This window comes from Peromyscus maniculatus, chromosome X (genome assembly GCF_049852395.1).
Source record: "Peromyscus maniculatus bairdii isolate BWxNUB_F1_BW_parent chromosome X, HU_Pman_BW_mat_3.1, whole genome shotgun sequence".
NCBI classification, from domain to species: domain Eukaryota; kingdom Metazoa; phylum Chordata; class Mammalia; order Rodentia; family Cricetidae; genus Peromyscus; species Peromyscus maniculatus.
In genome coordinates, this window is record NC_134875.1 from 84,883,912 (window position 1) to 84,905,382 (window position 21,471).

Below are 21,471 nucleotides of genomic sequence, written 5' to 3' on the forward strand. Positions count from 1 at the left end.
ATGAAAGAAGAGGCGGGAAATACTGAGGGTTAAAGATTAAGTGGGGATAGGAATGGACAAATAGGGGACAGTGGGGTAACCAAAATTTAAGGATCTATGAAAAAGCTCTGTGGAAACATAGTGTTTGAATCTTAGCTGGTCTTTTAGTAAAAAAAAAAAAACCCAGAGCCAGATATCAGGGTGAAAGCTGAAAGATCAGAGAAGCAGATCAGCCAGCCACTAGTTCTTACCTCTACGACATCCTCAGCCTAAAGAGAGCTTATATACCTTTCTGCGCCCTGCCATATTACTTCCTGTGATTAAAGGCATGTGTGCTTCCCAAGAAAAGCATGAGATCTCATGTGCTGGGACTAAAAGTGTGTGCCACCGCTGCCTGACCTCTGTGTCTAATTTAGTGGCTGGCTCTGTTCTCTGATCCTCAGGCAAATTTATGAGGATACACAATATATCACCACAGAAAGACATTAGTTAGTAAACTAATTTCAAAATACAACTTAAAAAGAGTTAAAATAAAATTATCATGCATGTATTGACACTGTTGCTTCTTGAAGACATGGTGATTACATGAAAACCACAGTACAAGGCATGGTATAGCTTCCTATGATTTATTGGTCAGGGAGGCCCAGACATCTCCAAAGAAACACAAGCTGTTGTCATTGCCCTTGGTTACCCACCAAAAACCACATGATAAGACCCTATTGCTAAAAATACATGCTGGCTGCAGGATATAGAGAAATCAATCTCACATTGACAGAAAAACTTCTTCCCTATTGACTAGTATTCATAGTGCCAGAAAATGCTATGCATACTGTGTTGGAAGAAATTACCCAGCACTAGACCCTGTATGCCACAGCACTGACCTAGTAGTGGCATAGCTGTTAGGGGGTTACTGACGGCTTTCTAATTGGATTTGAGGACTGGTTCATGGGAATCGATTTCATGCCTGCTACTGTAATCCTGGTCAAAAGCCTATGGTTGGGGAGATCGTAGATCCTAGGATACTGTTGGAATGTTCATTGCTATTGCATTGCATCTGTAGATTTCTTTGGGGAGAATAGCTGTTTTTACAATAGTAATTCTTCCAACCTATTCTTTCCATTTTCTTGTTTCTTCCTCAATTTCCTGCTTTAATGTTTTGAAGTTTGCATTACAGCAGCCATTCATTTCCTTGTCTAAGTTTGTTCCAAGGTATTTTATTTTTAATGCTATTGTAAAAGGTACTATCTCTCTGATATTTTTCTCAGTGTATTTGTCATGATACACAGAAAGAGTACTGAATTTTGGATGTAAATTTTGTATCCTGCACTTTACTGAAAGTATTTGTCAGTTCTGAATGTTTCTGGTGAAGTCTATAGGGCCACTTATGTATAGAATTGTATCATCTACAAATAATGATTCTTTGACTTCTTCCCTTCCTATTTGAGTTCTCTGTTGTTTTGCTGCTCTAGCTAGACTTTGAGTACCATATTTAATATGCATGCAGACAGTGAACAGCCTTGTCTCTGGTCTTAGTGAAAATGCTTTGAGCTTTCTCCATTTAGCATGATCGTGATTATAGGTTTCTCATATGTAGCTCTTATTATGTTGAGATATGTTTCCTGTTTTCCTAATCTCTTCAAAGCTTCTATTGTGAAAGAACATTGGATTTTGTCAAAGTCTTTTTCTGCATTTATTGAGGTTATCATGTTATTTCTGTGCTTGAGTCTATTTATATAATGTATTATGCTTGTTGATTTGTGTATTGAACCATCCCTGATCATGTTGGTCTCCTGGTATAGTCTTGAATTCGGTTTGCAAATATTTTATTGAGGATTTTTGCTTCTAAGTTCACCAGTCTGTGATTCTCTTCTCTTCTCTTCTCTTCTCTTCTCTTCTCTTCTCTTCTCTTCTCTTCTCTTCTCTTCTCTTCTCTTCTCTTCTCTTCTCTTCTCTTCTCTTCTCTTCTCTTCTCTTCTCTTCCCTTCCCTTCCCTTCCCTTCCCTTCCCTTCCCTTCCCTTCCCTCCCCTCCCCTCCCCTCCCCTCCCCTCCCCTCCCCTCCCCTCCCCTCCCCTCCCCTCCCCTCCCCTCCCCTCCCCTCCCCTCCCCTCCCCTCCCCTCCCCTCCTCTCTCTCTCTCTCTCTCTCTCTCTCTCTCTCTCTCTCTCTCTCTCTCTCTCTCTCTCATACTGGTTTCATAAAAAGAGTTTGGAAGCCTTCCTTCATTTTCTATTTTATGGAATAATTTAAGAAGGATTGATGTTAATTCTTTTTTAAAGATCTGGTAGAATTCTGTAATACTCCATCTTGGCCTGGACACTTTTTTTCTTTTAACTTTTATTGATTCTTTGTGGATTTCACATTATGCATCCTGATCCCACTAATCGTCCCATCACCCCCCACACACACACACACATCCACCCTCTGCCCTTGCAACCTCCCCCCTAAAACCAAAGCAAAATTTAAAAGAAAAACCAAAAACAAAACAATAAAAAAAGAGAAGAATCTCATCATGGAAGCTGTAGTGTGGCCCAGTGATTAACACAGTTCACCGTTTAGTCCAGTCATCTTTACTTGTAAGCAGTTTTTGCCATGAGTCATTGGTCTGGTTTGAGGCCTCTGGCTTCTGCTACACTATCAATAATGGGCTCTCACTGGGGCTCCTCTTGAATATCCTGTTGTTGTCCTGTGTCATGGAGATCCTGCATTTTTTGTTCCATAGGTTCATCCCCTTCACATGCTCCAGTAGTTCATAGATTCAGTGGATTTGGGGGAGGCCAACTCATGGCCTTGGTTTTGGGCCTGGGTGATAGCTAGGCTGGTCAGCCTGCCAGCTTTCCCCTATTGTCACCATTGGGGTGAGCTCTCCAGCACTGCCTTGTTGGCCTGGACATTTTTTAGTGGGGTTATTTGTTTTTTTTTTTCTAATTACTTCAATTTTGTTACTTGTTATAGATATGTTAAAATTCTTTATATTGTCTTGATTTAACTCTGGCAAATCATATTCATATGCATCTATGAAGTCATCCATTTCTTTTAGATTTTCCGATTCAGTGGAATATAAGTTTTTAAGGTATGTCCTTATGATCTGAACTTCATTGGTTGCTTGTCAAGTCTACTTTTTTGTCTCTACCTTTATTAATTTTGGTCTTTTCTCTTTTGGTTAGTTTGATTAGATGTTTGTCAACCTTACTGATTTCCCCCCCAAAGAATCCATTCCTTGTTTCATTGATTCTTTATAATCATTTTGTTCTATATAGGTAATTTCTGCTCTGATGTTTATTATTTCTTTTTAGTCACTGCTTCAGGGTTTGGCTTAATCTTGTTTTTCCAAAGTTCTGAAGGACATAATTAAGTTATTTGAGATTTCTCTGAATTTCTAATGTAGGTACTTATGGCTATAAACTTCCTTCTTAAGATTGCTTTCATTGTATCTTACAGGTTTTGGTATGTTATGTCTTCATTTTTATTCAGTTCTGGGGATTTCTAATTTCCTTCTCAATTTCTTCAACAATTCATTTATCATTCAGTATTGTACTGTTTAATCTCTGTAAGTTTTGGGAATTTTCTATAGTTTCTCTTGCTGTTGATTTTTAGATTTATTATGTTGTGATCAGATGGGATACAAGAAGTTATTTCAATTTTTATGTTTTTAAGTAAGATTTATTTTTGTTTATTTATTTTTGGTGTGTGTGTGTGTGTGTGTGTGTGTGTGTGTGTGTGTGTGTGTGTCCAAAGAGACCAGAAGTATTTGAATACAATGAAGCTGTAGTTACAGGAACTTGTGACCCACCTGATATGTGTACCGTGACCCTAATTTTGGCCCTCTACAAGACCCTCAACTGCTGAGCCCTCTCCCCCAACCCCATTTCTGTGATTTTTTTTTAATACTTGCTCTGCATCATATTATATATAATCTGTTTTAGAGTAAGTTCCATGGAGTGATGAGAAAGATGTGTATTCTATAGTATTTGGATGAAATGCTTTGTGGGTATCTATTAAATCCATTTTATCTATGATTGTCATTTAATTTGATGTTTTTCCATTTTTATTATGACCTCTTGGTGGGAATAGTGTATCAAAGTAGCTCACTGTATTTGTGTTAACCTGTTACTTTATTCCTAATAGTGTTTGTTTTATGAAATTCCATGTGCTCCCTGTTCAGTGCATGTATGTTTAGAAGTATAATGCCTTCTTGATTGGTTGTCCCATTGATCAATATAAATTTTTCTTCTTTATGTCTTCTGACTAGTTTTAGTCTGAAGTCTATTTTGTCAGTTGTTAGAATAGCAATGCCTTCTTGTTTCCTTGTGCATGGAATACCTTTTACCATCCTTTATAACCTAAGATAATGTCTATCTTTATGTCAAGGTATGCTTTTTAGAGGCAGGAAGTAGGTGGATCATATTTTTAAAAATCCAGTCCACTGATCTTTGTCTTTTGATTGGGTAAATGAGATGTTGAGTGTTGAAAAGGTCATTTTATTGATTCTGTAGTGTTTGGTGTTTTCCTAATCCTACAATTTTAGGATTTTTAACCTTTTCCCCTGTAGCCCCTTGGATGTGTTTATTTTTCTCTTCATCTCAAAGAATTCCTTCTAGTATGCTCTGTGAAGCTGGCCTATTGGCCATAAATTCCTTACTCTCCTTTTATCACAGAATGTTTCTCTTTCTCCATCAATTAGGACACATTGTTTTGCTAGGTACTGTAGTCTGGATTGGCAATTGTGATCTGTCTGAACTTAAAATACTGATGTATTCCATGCCCTTCTGGCTTTTAAATTTTCCGATGAGAAAGCAACTGATGAGAAAAAACTGGGCCTGCTTTATATGCGATCTGGTCTTTGTCTTTTGCAGTCTCATATACATAAAATTAAATGTATTTAGTGTTTTGACTATAATATAATGTAAGAAGCTTCTTTTTTTTTTTTTTTTTTTTTGGTTTTACGAGACAGGGTTTCTCTGCGTAGCTTTGCGCCTTTTCTGGAGCTCACTTGGTAGCCCAGGCTGGCCTCGAACTCACAGAGATCCGCCTGGCTCTGCCTCCCAAGTGCTGGGATTAAAGGCGTGCTCCACCACCACCCGGCAAGAAGTTTCTTTTGTATTGTTTCATATGCCACTTGTACTTGGATGGAACTCTCCCTCAATTTGTGAAGTTTTCCACTGTCAAAATATTTTCTATGCCTTTGGCATGGAATTCTTCTTTATGTCCATAATTTGTAGATTTGGTTGTTTTATGGTGTTCCAGAGCTGTTACATGTTTCTTTCATATGGCTTTTAAAATTTATTTTTAACCTTATCTTCAAGCCCTTATATTCACGATCCTTTCTCTTGGCAAGTTTTCTAGTGACTTTTGTATTTGACTTACTGTTCATCTCCAGCATAATTTCAGTTTGTTTTCTCTTCAGTATTTCCAACTCTTTATTCCATTTTTATGTATGTGTTGACACTCATATATCATTCAGCCATTTGTGTTCTCTTGGAACTCATTCAGAAGTTTATTCTGTAGTTTTTTATTTCTTTGCACATAACAATAATAATTTTTAAAATTATTTATAACTCCATCTAAGTCACTCTTATTGAGGGTTCTTACTCTGGGCTTGGGAGTTTTTGGAGACTACATGTTTTAGTTTTTCATATGCCTTTTGCTTTGGAACTTGTTCATCAACAATTAGATCACAGGTTGAAGTTTTTAATTTCTTGTTGTCAGTGGAAGTATTTACAGTGTTCAATGTGGAGTTGGGCTATAGTGTCATTTTCTTTTGTTTGATTTTGTCTTCAGAGCACCAGGCTCTATCCCTAATCTTCCCTTGAGAGTCGAATACTGTCTGTAGGAACAGTCAATATCCAGGGGCAGACCTACTGTGAAAATGAGGAATAGTCAACTGTAAAATAATCACCCCTTAAGCATTTTAGAAAGTAAAGAGGCACCAGTAACACTGTGTGTGCTGATGTATTAGTCACTGTGGATAAGACTGGACAGAAAAAGGAAAGACACTGTAAAACTAGTGATTGATATTGAGGTGATAGAGAGGTAGCAGAGGGTAATGAACATAAATAGAAAGAAATTTCTGTGAAAAGAGGGAATTTGGTTAAAGGCAGACTGAAAAGAGAGAAGCAAATATATTCAATCAAGCAATAGACCCTGCAAACCAGGACAGACTTTGTTCTTTGGAAGAGGAAAAGCAAATGAAAGGATAAGTTTTTGTTGTTGTTTTGTTTTGTTCTTTGTTTTTGTTTTGTTTGTTTAAGTGATATAGGGCAAGAACAGTGGGTTGAGATGGTCTGCTTATGTGACATTAAGTATTAAATGGAATAGATGTAGAGGTAGAAAGTGCTAGGTGGATATACAGAGTACAAAAATTGACTCTTGATTGTTGGATTCCACTTGGACTCTCTCCTTCACTGGCTCTTGGCATCCTGTCCCTCCACTGGAAATTCCTCTGCAATGGGTTGTATCCTCTGAGTCTGTCTTTGGATGATGGGATTGTAAATGTTCTCCTGGTCCACGGGTAATATTTCACAGGCAGTCTCTGATGCTATTCAAGATTCCATTTGTAATTGCTGCCCCTGCCCCTGTGAAGCCCCTAATTGGCCAGCTTTGTCTTTCTAGTTTTTATGTCATTTATTTAAATTTTGATTTTCACTACGTACTTCTTTATGCTAAGATTGGTTTCATTTTCTGATTCCTTGAGGTATAATGCTAATTAGTTTATTTGACATTATTATTATTCCTCCTCCTCCCTATCCCTTCTCTCTACCCCTCTATCCCAGAGTCTCACTGTATAGACCAGGCTGATCTGGATCTTACTATATAATACATACAGATCTTGAACTTGTAATCCTCTTCTCTGTCTTCAAGGTGCTAGGATTATAAGTGTGTACCCCTACACTTGATTTTTCTTTCTTGTTCTCACTGTTTTGTTCAGTTTTTTAATGTATATGTTTATTACTATAAGCTTCCCTCTTAGAATAGGTTTGATGTTTGTGTCCATTTTAATTTCTCTCAAAATATTTCAAAATTTCTCTGTTAATTATATTTTAATATTTATCTTATATATTTTAATTAATTGATTAATTAATTAATTTTACATTCATGCTGCCGTTTCCTCTCTATCCTCTCTTCCCAGTCCCTTCCCCTACTTCCCCTCTGTTCCCACTCTTCCTTTCTGTTCAGGAAAGGGCAGGCCTCTCATGGATCTCAATACCAACCCATGTATTAAGGCTGGGCAAGGTGACCTAGTATGAGAAGTAGGGTCCCAAAAGCCAGCGAAAGAGTCTGAGACAGTCCCTGATCCCACTGTTAGGAGTCCCACAAGAGGACCATGCTACACAACTGTAACATATATGCAGAGGGCCTAGGTCAGTCCCATGCAGGCTCCCTGGTTTTCAGTTCAGTCTCTGTGAGCCCCTGGCTGAGGTTTTTGTTTTTTGTTTGTTTGTTTTATAACCTATCCATAAGCATGTTGTTTAATTTCTGTGTATTTGAATTTCTTTCCAAAATTCTTCCTCTTATTAATTTCTAGTTTCATACTACTGTCATGGTTGGAAAATATATTTAACAAGACTCCAGTCTTCTTAAATTTGTTGAGACACATTTTGTCCTGGAGAATTTTACATGTATACTTGAGACAAATGTATATTCTGTTCCTGTTAGATAAAATATTCTCTATATGTTTGTCAGATCCACTTGGTCTAAGTAATAGTTTAAATCTAGTGTTTCCTTATTGTTTGTCTATCTAGATAATATGGACTTTGTTGAAAGTAGAATATTGAAAGCCCCCACTAGTATTGTACTATAATCTGTATCCTTCGTTAGTTTTGTTATTTTTCTTATTCTATATTTAGGTATTCCAATGTTGGATAAATATATATTTTTAATACTTTTCAATACATTTATATACTTTAGTACTGTAAAATGGTCTTTTGTCTCTTTTTATAATTTTTACTGAAAATTTATTTTGTCTTGTATAAATACAGATAATCTTGCTCTATTTTGTCATTTATGTGGAATGTCTTTTTCTACCTCATCACATTTGAACTGTGTCCTTGAAAGGCTTTCTTGAAAAGTGAGTGTCTTATAGATAGAATATTTTCTTGATTTTTAATCCATTTATTTACTCTGTATCTTTTGATTATAGAATTAATTCGTTTACATTCAAGGCAATTATTGATATACAAGGCCTGCCTCTGCCGCCCGAGTAGTTACGTCATCACCTGTGCCCAGGTGCCTTTCCACCGTCAGCGATGTGACGTGTGCACCCCTGAAAAGTGCCGCCAGAGCACAGCTTGCTCTCTTGCCTCTTGCTCCTCCCATGCCTCTCTTCTTCCTCTTGTTTCTTCACTGTCTCTCCGTCTGTCTGTCTGCCTGCCTCTCTCATGTCCCCACTCTGACATGGCCTTTCACTCTTTCACTCTCCCTTTCTCCCTCCCCCAATAAACCTCTTGCACTAACTCTGTTGTGCATGGCATGTTTGCTTAGTGACACACCTTGAGAGGGCCCGCCGCCAAAACATACCCACTTCGCCTTTCGTTTTTTTATCCCTATACAAGGACTTATTATTTCCATACCACTAATGCTTTTTGTTTTATAGATCTTTTGTTCCTTTCTACCTCTTGTCTTCCTTTGTAATCAGGTGATATTCTATAGTTATCTGCTTTGATTACTTTATATGTTGTGTAATAATTATAGTTTGTTTTTGTGATTACACAGGCTTAATTACAACATCTTATAGTAAATAGGCTGTTTTAAGCTGATAATTACTTTACTTATCATACCATCTACCTGCCTCCCCATAGTTTATATTTCCGATACAACTTATATTTTTGTATTAAGTATTCTTTAAAATTATTATGGGTATCAGTTTAATAATATAATTTGTAACCTTCATTTTAAAGCTATAATTGAATTTACACACTTATCAAGACTATTTTGGATTTAACTGTGTACTTTCATGGTTGAGTTTTCGTCTTGCTAATAAATACACTTTTCCTTCAACTCTGTTACTGTTTGTTTATCTGGGAATTTTCATTTGCCCTTCATTTCCTTGCCAAGTATTCCTAGTTAGCAGTTTTTTTCCATCTGTACTTTGGATCTGTCTTCTCAATTTTTCATGGCCGGTGATGTTTCTGCCAAGAAACATTAGTGCTGCTAGACTATTGGCACACCCTTATCCGTGCTGCTTCTTTTCAGCTGCTACTTTCAAGATCTTCTCTCAGTCTTTGGTTTTATATTATTTGATAATGTCTCGGTTAAGTCTTGCTTGCATTAAATCTGCTTAGAGAGTTTTTACATTCCTCTAAAATTTAGAGTCGAAGTAGGTACTTATATCTTTTCTGAAATTTATTGTTTTCTGTTTTTTTCTTTAAATTTTTTATCTATTTGTATCTCAACTTCTTTTATTATTATAATTTGAGCATTTGTTCTCCTGATGCTGTCCCATAAATTTTACATTTCTTCATTCATTCCTTACCATTTTTCTTGTCTCTTCTTTGGCTATATATTGTTAAATTGCCTTTTAATTCAATTTCTTTCTTCTACTTGATCATACCTACCACTGATACTTTTTATTGCACTTTTAAACTCCAGAATCTCTGTTGTATGTTTGTTTTGAGACATATAGCTAGGTAACTGTAGCTGAACTGGAACTCAGTGTGTAGGGCAGACTAGCTTGGAACTTGTGATCTTCCTGCCTCTATATTCTGTGTGCTATGGATATAGGCATGTTTGTTTTGTTTTTGTTGTTTGCTTTTATATTTTCTTTTTTATCATTTAATTAAAATTTTATTTTATGTGTATGCATGCCTGTTGCTTGCAGAAGCCAGAAAAGGGCATCAGGTCCCCTAGGACTGGAGTTACAGATGTTTGTGAGCTGTTATGTGGGAGCAGGAAATCAAGCTTGGGTCCTTTTGCAAAGCATGTAGTACTCTTAACCACTAAACTATTTCTCCAGCCCCTTTTATGTCTTTTAAAAAGCATTTTTATGTATTTATTGATATTGAGAGGGGGAGAAGAGGGGAAGAGAGCAGAGCCGAGCAGGGGAGAGAGTAAGACATAGTGTATGTGTGACAGTCAGAAGAAAACTTGGAGTCAGTTCTCATCTTCAACCATGTGGGCTCCAGGAATCAAGTTCAGGTCATCAGGCTTAGCAGCAAGTGCCTGTATCTGCTAAGCCATCTTACCAGCCCTGATTTGAATTACTAGGCAGTTTACAAGTTTACATTTCTTTCTTTTTTTTTTTCCTAAAAATTTCATTGTTATCCAGGCTGGTTTCAAACTCCTATGGACATGTGATCCTCACACATTAATATTCCAAATGCTAGGACTACAGGTCTGTGATTGCAGCTTGGTGTATAAATCTCCAGTTTCTTTAGAGACTCTTATAGCCACCTTATTTTATTATTAGAAGGGTATATTCTGTGATTGTGTTTGATCTTTGTGGCCTTGCATTGGTGTCTGCATATTTGAGGAAGGAGGGAATTACTGTGGTCATGGCAGACTACCTTTATTTACAAAGGCCTTTCATCAGTCAGTCCATTCAGAGGTTTTGGGCAGGATGCTTGGTGTGGTTCACAGGTAAGCTTGTTGTTTGTGTCCTTGGGCAGGCCTGAGTTAGGTCAGTGGAGTTTGTGTCTGGAAACATAGGTTTAGATCTATTGAATGGACCTAATGATTGAGTTGGAGGTGATCCTGTAACTTGATCTTAGAGAGAGGTCCTGGATACTAGATCTACTTGGGCTATCTGTATCTAGAAGTCTATACTAGCTGACTTTGCCTTGGGATGGACCATTAGCCTGAGCATCCAAGTACCAGCCAGGTGCTTGCCTCTAGGAACCAACTCTCAGGAATGTCCTTTTGGTAGCCAGATTTCAGAATAGCCTTTTACAGCCCCAGTAACCCGGCCACTCCTTAGGGATTGAATCTCAGGCCAGCATACACCTATCTATGTTCTAGAACAGTTTCCTGGCACCCAAATACCAGGCCAATACCTGCATCCTTCATGTTCTAGGCTAGGCCACATGTCTAGAGGTCGTGTGGCATCATGCATAATCCCAGGATCCAGGGATAAAACTCAGATCATCAGGGTTGTGGGTGAGTGCCTTAACACATCTCACTAGCCCATTTTTGCATCCTATGTTATGAAATTTTGTCTTTGGATCCATAAACAATTAGGCTTATGTCCTCATTGAATTGATTCATTTATTAGCTTGAAATATCCTATCCTAAGTAATTGTTCTTTGTCCTAAAATCTATTTGTCTATCATTAATATAGAGACTACTACTTTTGATTACATTTACTATAGTGTATTTTATCCTACATTTTAAACCAGCTTTGTCTTTTATCCTTTATTCACAATAGCTAAAGTTTGTAATTAGCTTATGTGTTGTAAACAGATTTATGCATAAAGAAAATATGATATTGTGGCTAGGATATAGATCAGTTTGTAGAGTGGTTGACTAGCATGCATGATGCTTTGGGTTCGATCCCTAGCACCACATAAAATCAGGTATATTGGCACATACCTCTAATCCCACCACTGGGCAGGTGGAGACAGGAGGATCAGAAGTTCAAGGTCATCGGCTACATAACAAATTCAAGTGCAGTTTTGCCTGCATGAGAGCCTGTCTTGGAAAAATAAAAAAGATGGCTGGTGATGTGGCTCAGTGAGTAAAGACACTTGCCTTGAAAGCCTGGCAATCTGAATTTGATCCCAGAACCAACTCCACTAAGTATTCTTCTGAATTCCACACATGTGATATCACCCTCATACACCCATGTGGTGCATGCCATATATACAAACAAATATTAAAATATTTTTAAATGTAGTATATATACACAATGAAATTTTATTCAGACATAGAGAAGAATAAAACTTTGTCATTTGCTGGAAAGTGGATACAACTGAAGACTGTCATATTAAGTGAAATGAGTCAAACTCAAGAAAGTTTGAAAGTCAGAAAGACAAATATTGCATGCTTTCTGTCATTGGTGGATCCTAATTTGTTATACATACATAAGACCATTAATATATATACACGTTGTGATGTAGATGGGAGACTAAGGGAATGAAGGAGACTAGTAGGAGGTAAAGGGGGGAGGAGGGAAGGAGGAAAATAAGGGAGGAGAATATGACTCATGTATATACTGTACTGAATGAAATTTCTTTATGAAACCCAATACTATGTAAACTGAGTATATGCCAATAAAGACTTTTTTAATGTTTCTTGTTGGTAGTATATATTTTATTTTAATCTAATCATCTTTGTCTTTCAGTTGGTTCATTTGGTTATTTATATGTAATATGATTGTTAATAATGTTAGACTTACTTATTTTATTTTGTTTTCAAGTAGTAGGAAATTAACCCAGGGCCCCATACATGCTTGGCAAGCACTCTACCACTAAATTATATCCCCATCTTTCTTTTTACTTTTTATTCTGAGATATACTCTCACTAAATTACCCAGGCTGACTTTGAAATTATTTTGTGGCCTAGCTAGGCCTTGACTTTGTGATCCTCCAGCCTTAGCCTCCTGAGTACTGGGATTACAGACATGCACCACCACATTCAGCTTGATTGGATATAAATTTACCATTAGATTGTTGATCTTCTATTTATGTCATCTATTCTGTTGCTGTTTGGTTTTTTACATATTACTTTCGGCTCAATTGAATTTTGTGAAGATACTTATCTACTTTTTGGCTTATTAGGTATGTTATCTGTCACTTAATGTCTATTGTATACATTTAATTTATAATTATCTACCTTTAAGACATATAGTGGGATATAAGAGACTCATTCAATTTTAATAGTGTTATACTCCAAATTGTGAAGCTCCACAATGTCTATACTCCATCCATTAATAATGGAATTTAGGTTCTAGGTTCCATATTTTATTCTTACAAGTAGTACTAGATGAACATCTTGTATTTGTTTGCTTTTGAAGCTATATCCATAGATAAATCCACACAAGTGAAATTGCTCAGTTAGTCATTTTTGTAATATTAAAATCCTTCTTGATGGTTTATTAATTCATATTACTTAATACATTTTGTATTTCTAAAGATATGAATATCTTAAGGTGATTCAAAATCCATTGTGACATAATTAACCATAAATTATGGTTGATGAAAATATCTCACATTATTATTGTTTGTTTCAGCTTTACAGATAGTCGGTACTTTAAAGAAATTATTAATAGATGAAAAACGGGATGATGATGGTCTATTTGAAAGTGAAGTTTCACCTACCAAAATCCTACGTTTGGCTATACAGTTTGCTCTACAGGTAATCCATGTATCCACTACTATAACATACTCTTTTCCTTTTTGAAAAAGAATTCATAAGATCACCATCAGCTAGGCAAAGAAGAGCCCTCCCTTTACTGTTTTGTCTCACATTTTCATACCAAGCTTCTTATATAGTTGTCTTGTTTCTTGTCTTATTTCCCTTCTTTTGAGGTAACAGATTTGTGTTTAAAACAAACAAAAATAAACAAATCAAAACACCAATTTTAAAACCCCAGGATCACTGAGATGACTCAGTGGCACTTGTCACAAGCTTGGTGACTTGAGTTCAATCCCCTGAACACACACAATAGTGATGATGATGATTGTAGATGTAACCATCTTGTTAAATAAGAAACACAGAGCCAATGCAGAGATGAAAGCCCAAGAGGTCAGAGTAATAGCTAAGCGCTAAAAACCTTACCCTTCACTGCCGCTGCTGTCTGTCCTCCTCAGCAACTGTGCTACTTCTGTGTATCTGTCTTTATATAGACTTCCTTCTCATTGGTTGTAAACCCAACCACATGACCTCCTTGTCACTGCCCATCTATACAGATCTCCAGATCTTCTATGGTTGGTATTGAGATTAAAGGCATGTGTCTCCATGCTGGATGTATCCTCAAACACACAGAGATCTGCCTAGCTCTGCCTCCCAAGTGCTGGGATTAAAGGCATGCACCACCACTGCCCAGTATTAGCTGTGACCCCCAGGCAACTTTATTAACATACAAATAAAATCACATTTCAGTACAAATAAAATATCACCATAGATGATGATGAAGATGATGATGATGATGATGATGATGATGATGATGATGATGATAGTAATGATATTTTAAAAACAAAAGAAACTTCAGATTTTGAAAATGCTGTTTCAGGGCAGAGAATGTAGCTCCTGGTAGAGCATTTGCCCCATATGCACAAAGCCCTGTGTTGTATCCTCGGCTCTATGAAAAGGTAGGGTGGGAGTATATCATACTATGCAAAGAAATATGTATCTACTTTGAAATTTATATTCATCATTAATTTAAATGAAACAGTTTCAACATTTGTGGCCTTCCTCCCTCCCTTCCTTCCTCCCTTGGGCCGGGATGCTCTCACTATGCAGCTCTGGCTGTCCTGGAACTTACTATGTAGATCAGGCTTTGAACTCATAGAGATCTACCTGTCTCTGCCTCCCAAGTCCTGGGATTAAAGACGTGTGCTACTGCTATGACTAATCTGTGTCTTTTATAACAAAAACCATCAATTTTAGTTTACTAATACATCCATTTTTATTTGCAAAAGTTTGGTCTTAATAAGATGCAGAATTAGAAAAGATGCAAGAGCAGCTCTCTAACCCTTGGTCTGAATGGAGTACTGGCCCTGCCATTTAATAAATGCCTAACTTAAAAAAATCTTAATATCACCATTATCAAATAAAGATAGTGCTTCTCGGACTTTTATAATAATTAACTAAGATGATTGAAATTGTGATTTATGAACTATGACTCTAAAAGATTAAAAAATTTTATTTTCTATATATGAGTGTTTTGCCTGCTTGTATGTACATGTACTACCTATGTGCCTGGTGCCCCAGGAATTGGAGTTACATCTGTCATGTAGGTGCTAAGAATTGAACCCAGGTCTTCTGTAAGAGCAGCCCATACTCTTAACTGCTGAGCCATCTCTCTGGCCCCCTAAGCTATAACTCTTGATCTTACTTAAACTACTTTAGTTTCTGATTCTTTCTCTTAGATGAAAACCAAATTTGTGCTTAGAACTTAATTTCTATAATTCTACTGCTTGTCTGCTTTTTATGTCAAATGTAAAATATTAAAATATTTATTCATTATTTGTGTGTGTGTGTGTGTGTGTGTGTGTGTGTGTGTGTGTGTGTGTGTGTGCATGAGTTTATATGCACCATTCAGGAGCCTGTAGAGGCCAGAAGATAGAGTCAGATCCCCTAGAACTGAAGTTATGGGCAAGCTGTGAGCCACCATGTGGATGCTGGTAACTGAATTTGGGTCCACTGCAATAGCAGTGATTGTCCTTAAATACTGAGCCATTTCTCTAGCCCCCATCTTATATCTTTTTTTCACTCTTATCTCATACATTATATCCCATCCTCAATTTCCCTTCCCTCCACTCCTCCCAGTTCCCCCCACCTCCCCTCTTCCCCAGATCCACTCCTCTTCCATTTACCTTCAGAAAAGAGCAGACATTTAAGGGATATTGACTGAACACAGCATAGCAAGCTACAATAATACTAGGCACAAACCCACACATCAAGGTTAGAGGAGACACCCAAAAATGGTCCCAAGAGCAGGCAAAAGAGTCAGAAACAGCACCCAGTCTTACTGTTAGGAGTCTCACAAGAACACCAAGCTATACAGCCATAACATATATGCGAAGGATGTAGGACAGACCCATGCAAGCTCCCTGATTTTTCTTTTCCTCTCTCTTCCTCTTTCTTTTCATCCCGTACAAATACATCCCATGTCAGTGTCAAATAATTTTTTTCCTTTAGAAATTCTGTATCTTGCTCATCAGTATCCAAATCTATGGTCAAAATTGTGTTTAGTGACAACTTTGAGTAGTCTAGGATCTAGAAATAGATTCCTTAAGTTAGTTTGAATGGACAAAACATGCATTAGCATTATCAGACAGTACATAGAACAAAAATCAAATAACTAATATACATGTTAAGATTCACTGAAATTCAGAGGAAGAAGGGAGGCACTGAGAACTGGAATTGAATTGGGAAATCTCTATAATAGAGTGAAAATTTAAGTTGAGCTTTGAAAAAAATAGCATTTAGATATGTAAGAAAATATTTTAAAAGATGAGATGGTGAGTAAAATATAAAAAAGTAGTATGATTGGCTTGATTGTGAGACAGTGTATTTGGTTAGAATTATAAAAGATTTATTTCTCCACAATTCTTGCTCTTGTACCTAATATAGTGACTTGTATGTTAAAATGATGCTATAGAGAAAAAGTACAGGATAAAGTTGAATTGATGACTGTGGCCTGATTATATAATATTTATTTTCTAAACAATAAGACAAGTTTGTTGGTAGTTTATATAAAAAGCAATACTTTGAAGCCAGGTGGGGTGTCATAGCCTGTAAACAGGATGATAAGGATTTTGAGGCCAACCTTTAACTACAGTGAAGACCTTATCTCAAAAGACACCAGACCCAAACAACAAACAGAATCACAAGCAGTGCTTTGGGAAAGGACTTCTGGCTGTTTCTTGGGGAGCTGAATAGGAAGAAATTAGAAGTAGAATGGAAGACAATGATAATCCAATCTTAGGATAACAGGCTAGACAAGGGATATTAAGATGGTAAAATACCACTTTCTCTTTTAAAATAAGCTACCTTATCTATCAAACTGTATTAGTTTCACTTCCTGTTGCTGTGATAAAATACCTTGATAAAAGTGATTTAAGAAAGAAAGGATTTATTTGGCTTACAGTTCCAGGGGGCTTAAAGTCCAGCATGCTGAGAAAGGAGTGGTGGTATGAATATGAGGCCAGCCAGTCATATTGTATCAGTAGTCCAGAAATGATATAGTGTAAAATGTGGCTGGGCTATAAAACCTCAAGACTTGCCCCAATTTACATGTTTCCTCTATCAAGGCTTCACCTTCTGGAGTTTCCAACCTTTCCATACAACACCATTGCCTTAGTTAGGGTTTCTGTTGATGTGAAGAGACACCATGACCATGACAACTCTTATACAGGAATACATTTAATTGGGAGTGACTTATAGTATCAGAGGTTTAGACCATTATCATCATGGTGAGAAGCATGGCAGTGTGCAGGCAGACATGGTGCTAGAGTAGGACCTGAGAGTTCTACATCTTGATCTGCAGGCAACAGGAAGTGAACTATGTGCCACACTGGGTGTAGCTTGAGCATATATGAGACCTCAAAGCCCACCTCCACAGTGAGACACTTCCTCCAAAAAGGCCACATCTACTCCAGCTAAGCCACATCTACTAATAGTGCCACTCCCTATGGGCCAAACATTCAAACACCTGAGTATGTGGGCCATTTTTATTCAAACCACCACAACTACCATCTGGGAACTAAGTATTCAAATATATGAGTCTTTGGGAGATATTTTGCATTCAAACCACAATACTAGCCATTCATAAAATTTACCCACCATAGTGATAACATACATATTCTAGTTTCTAAAACCCAAAGAACCCTGGAAGAGAACTTCCACAGATTCCTACTATGACCTCTCTACACATACTAGGTATCATACCATATATTTTATCTTCTCAACCATTGTTGTGGGTGAACTATCCACATTCCTTCCTAAAGCAAGTCTCTCAACTTAAACACTTGCTTCTGAAATCACTTGTTGTTGCCTTTGCATTCTCTTTTACTGAGTTATGCTCATAGCTTATAAATATACTCTTGCCCTATTCAAACGAACAGAAACTTAAAAAACTGTCTTAACCATCTTCTTACCAACTACTATCAAGCTTATTTTATTTCTTTGGTAACAAAACTCCTCTGAAATGTTGTCTATACTTATTATTCCTCCACATCTCCTGAACTTTCTCCTGTCAAGCTTTTGTCAGAAAGCCATATCAAAACTGCCTTTGTTAAGTCACTGGTGACCTCTGTCCTGTATATTGCAATGGTTAAATCTTAGTCTTCATCATATTTTACCTGTTAGCAATAGCCAATACAGTTGACCATTCTTCTTTGAAACACAATTGGCTTTTAGTGCTCATTGTTTTATTCTTACCTTATCAGTCACCCTATTTTAGTCTCATTTGATAGGTTATCTTTTCATTTCTCTTAAACTTGCTTCAAGTGATGACAATAGGAGATATGTATAGGATATTTGATAAGACAGGATAAGGTATAAACTAATCATTCATGAAAGCAGGAAATGAATGACTAATGAAGTATCATGTGCTTACCAATAGGATTAAGACTCATTTGATGATGCTCAGAAATAAAACAAATAGTTGTGCAATTTTATACAGCTTCTACCTTCTGCTGAAGGAATGAAAGGACAAAATTCAGTGCAAAGTTGGACTTAACTAGACTTTTAGTTTTGTAAAATGAATACAATGAATGAAAACTATCAATAAAATTGAAGTAATTATACAATTCTAGAATTTTAACTAGGTGTATCAGAAGACATTAAGGGAGTGAGACGCAGTGAAAAGTTGGAAGCATAAATGGGTTAGAGGTTTTATTGCAGGATTGCTGGAGTCAAAGTAATAAAGGGAATGCATAGATAGGTAAGAGAGTGTGTTGCTTGAATTGCTAAATTGTCTTTTTATAAAAAACCTGGAGCCTGATGCTGAAAGATCAGAGAAACAAAGGAACAAAGTCCTTACCTCTAGGACTCCTCAGTCTGAAAAGCTTTCCTCAGCTGAAAGACTTTAGTTCCTGTCTCCTCATGCCTTATATATCTTTCTCTGCCCACCCATATCATTTCCTGTCTCAACTTTGCTAGTGCTGTAACTCTCAAGTATTGGGATTAAAGGTGTATGTCACCACTGCCTGGCTCTGTTTCTCTCCTAGACTGAGTCAGTCTCATGTAGTCCAGGGTGGCTTTGAACTCACAGAGATCTAGACAGATCTCTACCTCTTGAGTGCTAGGATTAAAGGTGTGTACCACCACTGCCTGGCTTCTATGTTTAATCTGGTGGCTTGTTCTGTTCTCTGATCTTCAGGCAAATTTTATTAGGGTAATAATAATAAATATAAAAATTATACTGTGTGAGGAAAATAAACACAGTTCATGCATTTCCACTAGGTCAAACAGTTTCCTTAAATGTCATATTTGAAAAGCTGAGGTGAAGAACAAGAGTAAGACAATAGGGCAACTGGGGCTTAAAACTTGAGGCACTTATTCTCAGGGTCTTATGGGCGTAGGTTTGCTACTTACAGTATTCTGAGAGTAAGTGAGTACCTTCTTAAATGGTGCACTCCAAGGTATTTCACTTGCTGACCCAAAGTTTACATGTTTCCACACATCCTAATAATAGATTCATATAAATGTGTCATCTGCATTCTCACAATACATATTACCTACATGGGCTATTGACTCTGGTTCTCTATTATCTCAGCTAGGACTATAGAAACACATTTCTCCTCACAGTTTCCATGGTGTAAGATATCAAGAACTTAACAATTCATGGAAGGATTTTGTCACCGAATTTCATTCATAAAATTCACTACCTCCTGATGAGTTGAGAGAAAACTCTGTTCAAGTTCTTAATTAAATATGGCTTTCAGAAATCTCTGCATTCTCTACCTAGACAAAAGGTAAAGTCTGTATCTACTGCATTTTCTGCTTTTACTGTTTACAACTGGTGGCACTGTATTATTTCAACTAAATTTTGGGAACAATATTGGACACTGAGATAACATTGGAACTGTAACTTGTTTTATCATAACACACAATTTACCCAGGCATACATTGTAGGATTCACCTTCTTTCTTTTTAATTTTATTTATTCATTTAATTTATTTTTTTACAGATATGCTTTGTATGGTAAACATATCCCCCACTTCCATGTTTCTTTTTCTCCCTCCCCTCTCTTATTTGCCTCATTTAGCCCCCTTCATTTATTCTCCTTTATTTATGTCTAATGTCCTTTTTACACATATTTATGGTTTTATGTGACTAAAGAAAATCTAGGAACCACAAGTGAGAAAAAACATATTAATATTTGTCTTTCTGAGTCTGGCCAAACTCATTAAAATTATCTCCAGTTTCATCTCTTTCCTTGCAAATGACATAACTTCATTCTTCTTTATGCTGAAAAATTCCCTTGTGTACACACACACCCTTTCTTGTTCATTACTCTGTTACTAAAGATTTAGCTTGATTCTATCACTTAGCTATGAACAGTGCTGTAATAAACATTGACGCACAGTGTCTCTGTGATATGTTGACTTGGAGTCTTCCAGACAAATACCCATATTGTCAATCTATTTTTTATATCCATAGCAGCTGGATTATTTTACATCAACTTAATTCATCAACAGATTGTGCTGGCTGTGCTTTTCAAGCGATCCAGAATATGACTACTTCTTCTAGTCCCCATTATTGCTACCCTCATCTCTGCCACCTTCTTCCCTCACTGGTTTTTTTCCAAGGGGCTCTTTAGTTTAACTCAGCTTTGGCTCTGGAGTGATCCTGTTAAATTATGGGAGTTATTGTTACTCTTCTGCCCACAGCTCTTTTATGATCTTTCAGTCACAGGTTTACAAAAGCAGCCAAAGCCTTACCTACAGACCCTGTAACCTGACTTATGTTTTTCTTTAATAATAAAATATAAGAGAAAACAAAACACTATCACATCAGAATTGAACAAAACAAACAAGCAGAAGGAAAATATCCCAAGAGAAGGCACAAGGATCAGAGACACACTGGTTCGCACACTCAAGAATCCCATAAAAACACTAAACTGGAAGCCATAATGTTTACTTAAAGGAGCTGGTGCAAACCCATGCAGGCCCTGTGCATGCTGCCTCAGACTCGCTGAGTTCATATGTGCATCAATCCTGTTGATTTAAAGGGCTTTTTTTGGTGTCCTCTATCCCCTCTGGCTCTTACACTCTTTCTGCCTCTTCTACAGGGTTCCCTGAGCAATGAAGGGAGGCATTTGATGGAGACATCCCTTTTAGGGCTGAGTGTTCCAAGGTTGTAGGCAGAAGTTTCTCTCCACCTGCCTGTTCCCAAATGCCTGGCAGGTGCTTCTTAAATAATTCACTGTGAGGCTTAATATTACTTATAAATGCTCAGCTGGTAGCTCAGGTTTATTACTAACTAGCTCTTCCACTTAAATTAGCCCATAATTCTTATCTATGTTTAGCTTGATACTTTTTCTCAGTATGACATTCTCATCTTGCTTCCTCTGCATCTGGCTGGTGAACCCTTGACTCCACCCTTCCTCTTCCCAGCCTTCTCCTAGTCTGGTTGCCTTGCCTCTATACTTCCTGCCTGGCTACTGATCAATCAGCATTTTATTAAACCAAGTGACAAAGCTTTACAGTGTACAAGGTCTCACTTGCTGCATATTATCTGGCTATGGATCTGTGTATTTGTTCCCATCTGCTGTAGGAGGAAACTTCACTGATGATGGCTGAACAAGGCACTGATTTATGAGTATAGCAGACTATCATTTTATTGTTACTTTTATATGTATATAAAAGTAGTATTTGATTTTCCCCTAGG

General features: G+C 37.0%; 1 protein-coding gene across 2 annotated transcripts in view; it reads left to right on the forward strand.

Moving 5' to 3' along the window:
* Tex11 (testis expressed 11) overlaps nt 1-21,471 on the forward strand; it is a 289,769-nt gene that overhangs the window by 154,293 nt on the left and 114,005 nt on the right. For both annotated transcript variants that reach the window (XM_076561730.1, XM_076561732.1), the window contains exon 17: nt 13,139-13,263. In XM_076561730.1, the coding sequence (XP_076417845.1) occupies nt 13,139-13,263 (125 nt within the window). The remainder of the gene's footprint in view (nt 1-13,138; nt 13,264-21,471) is intronic.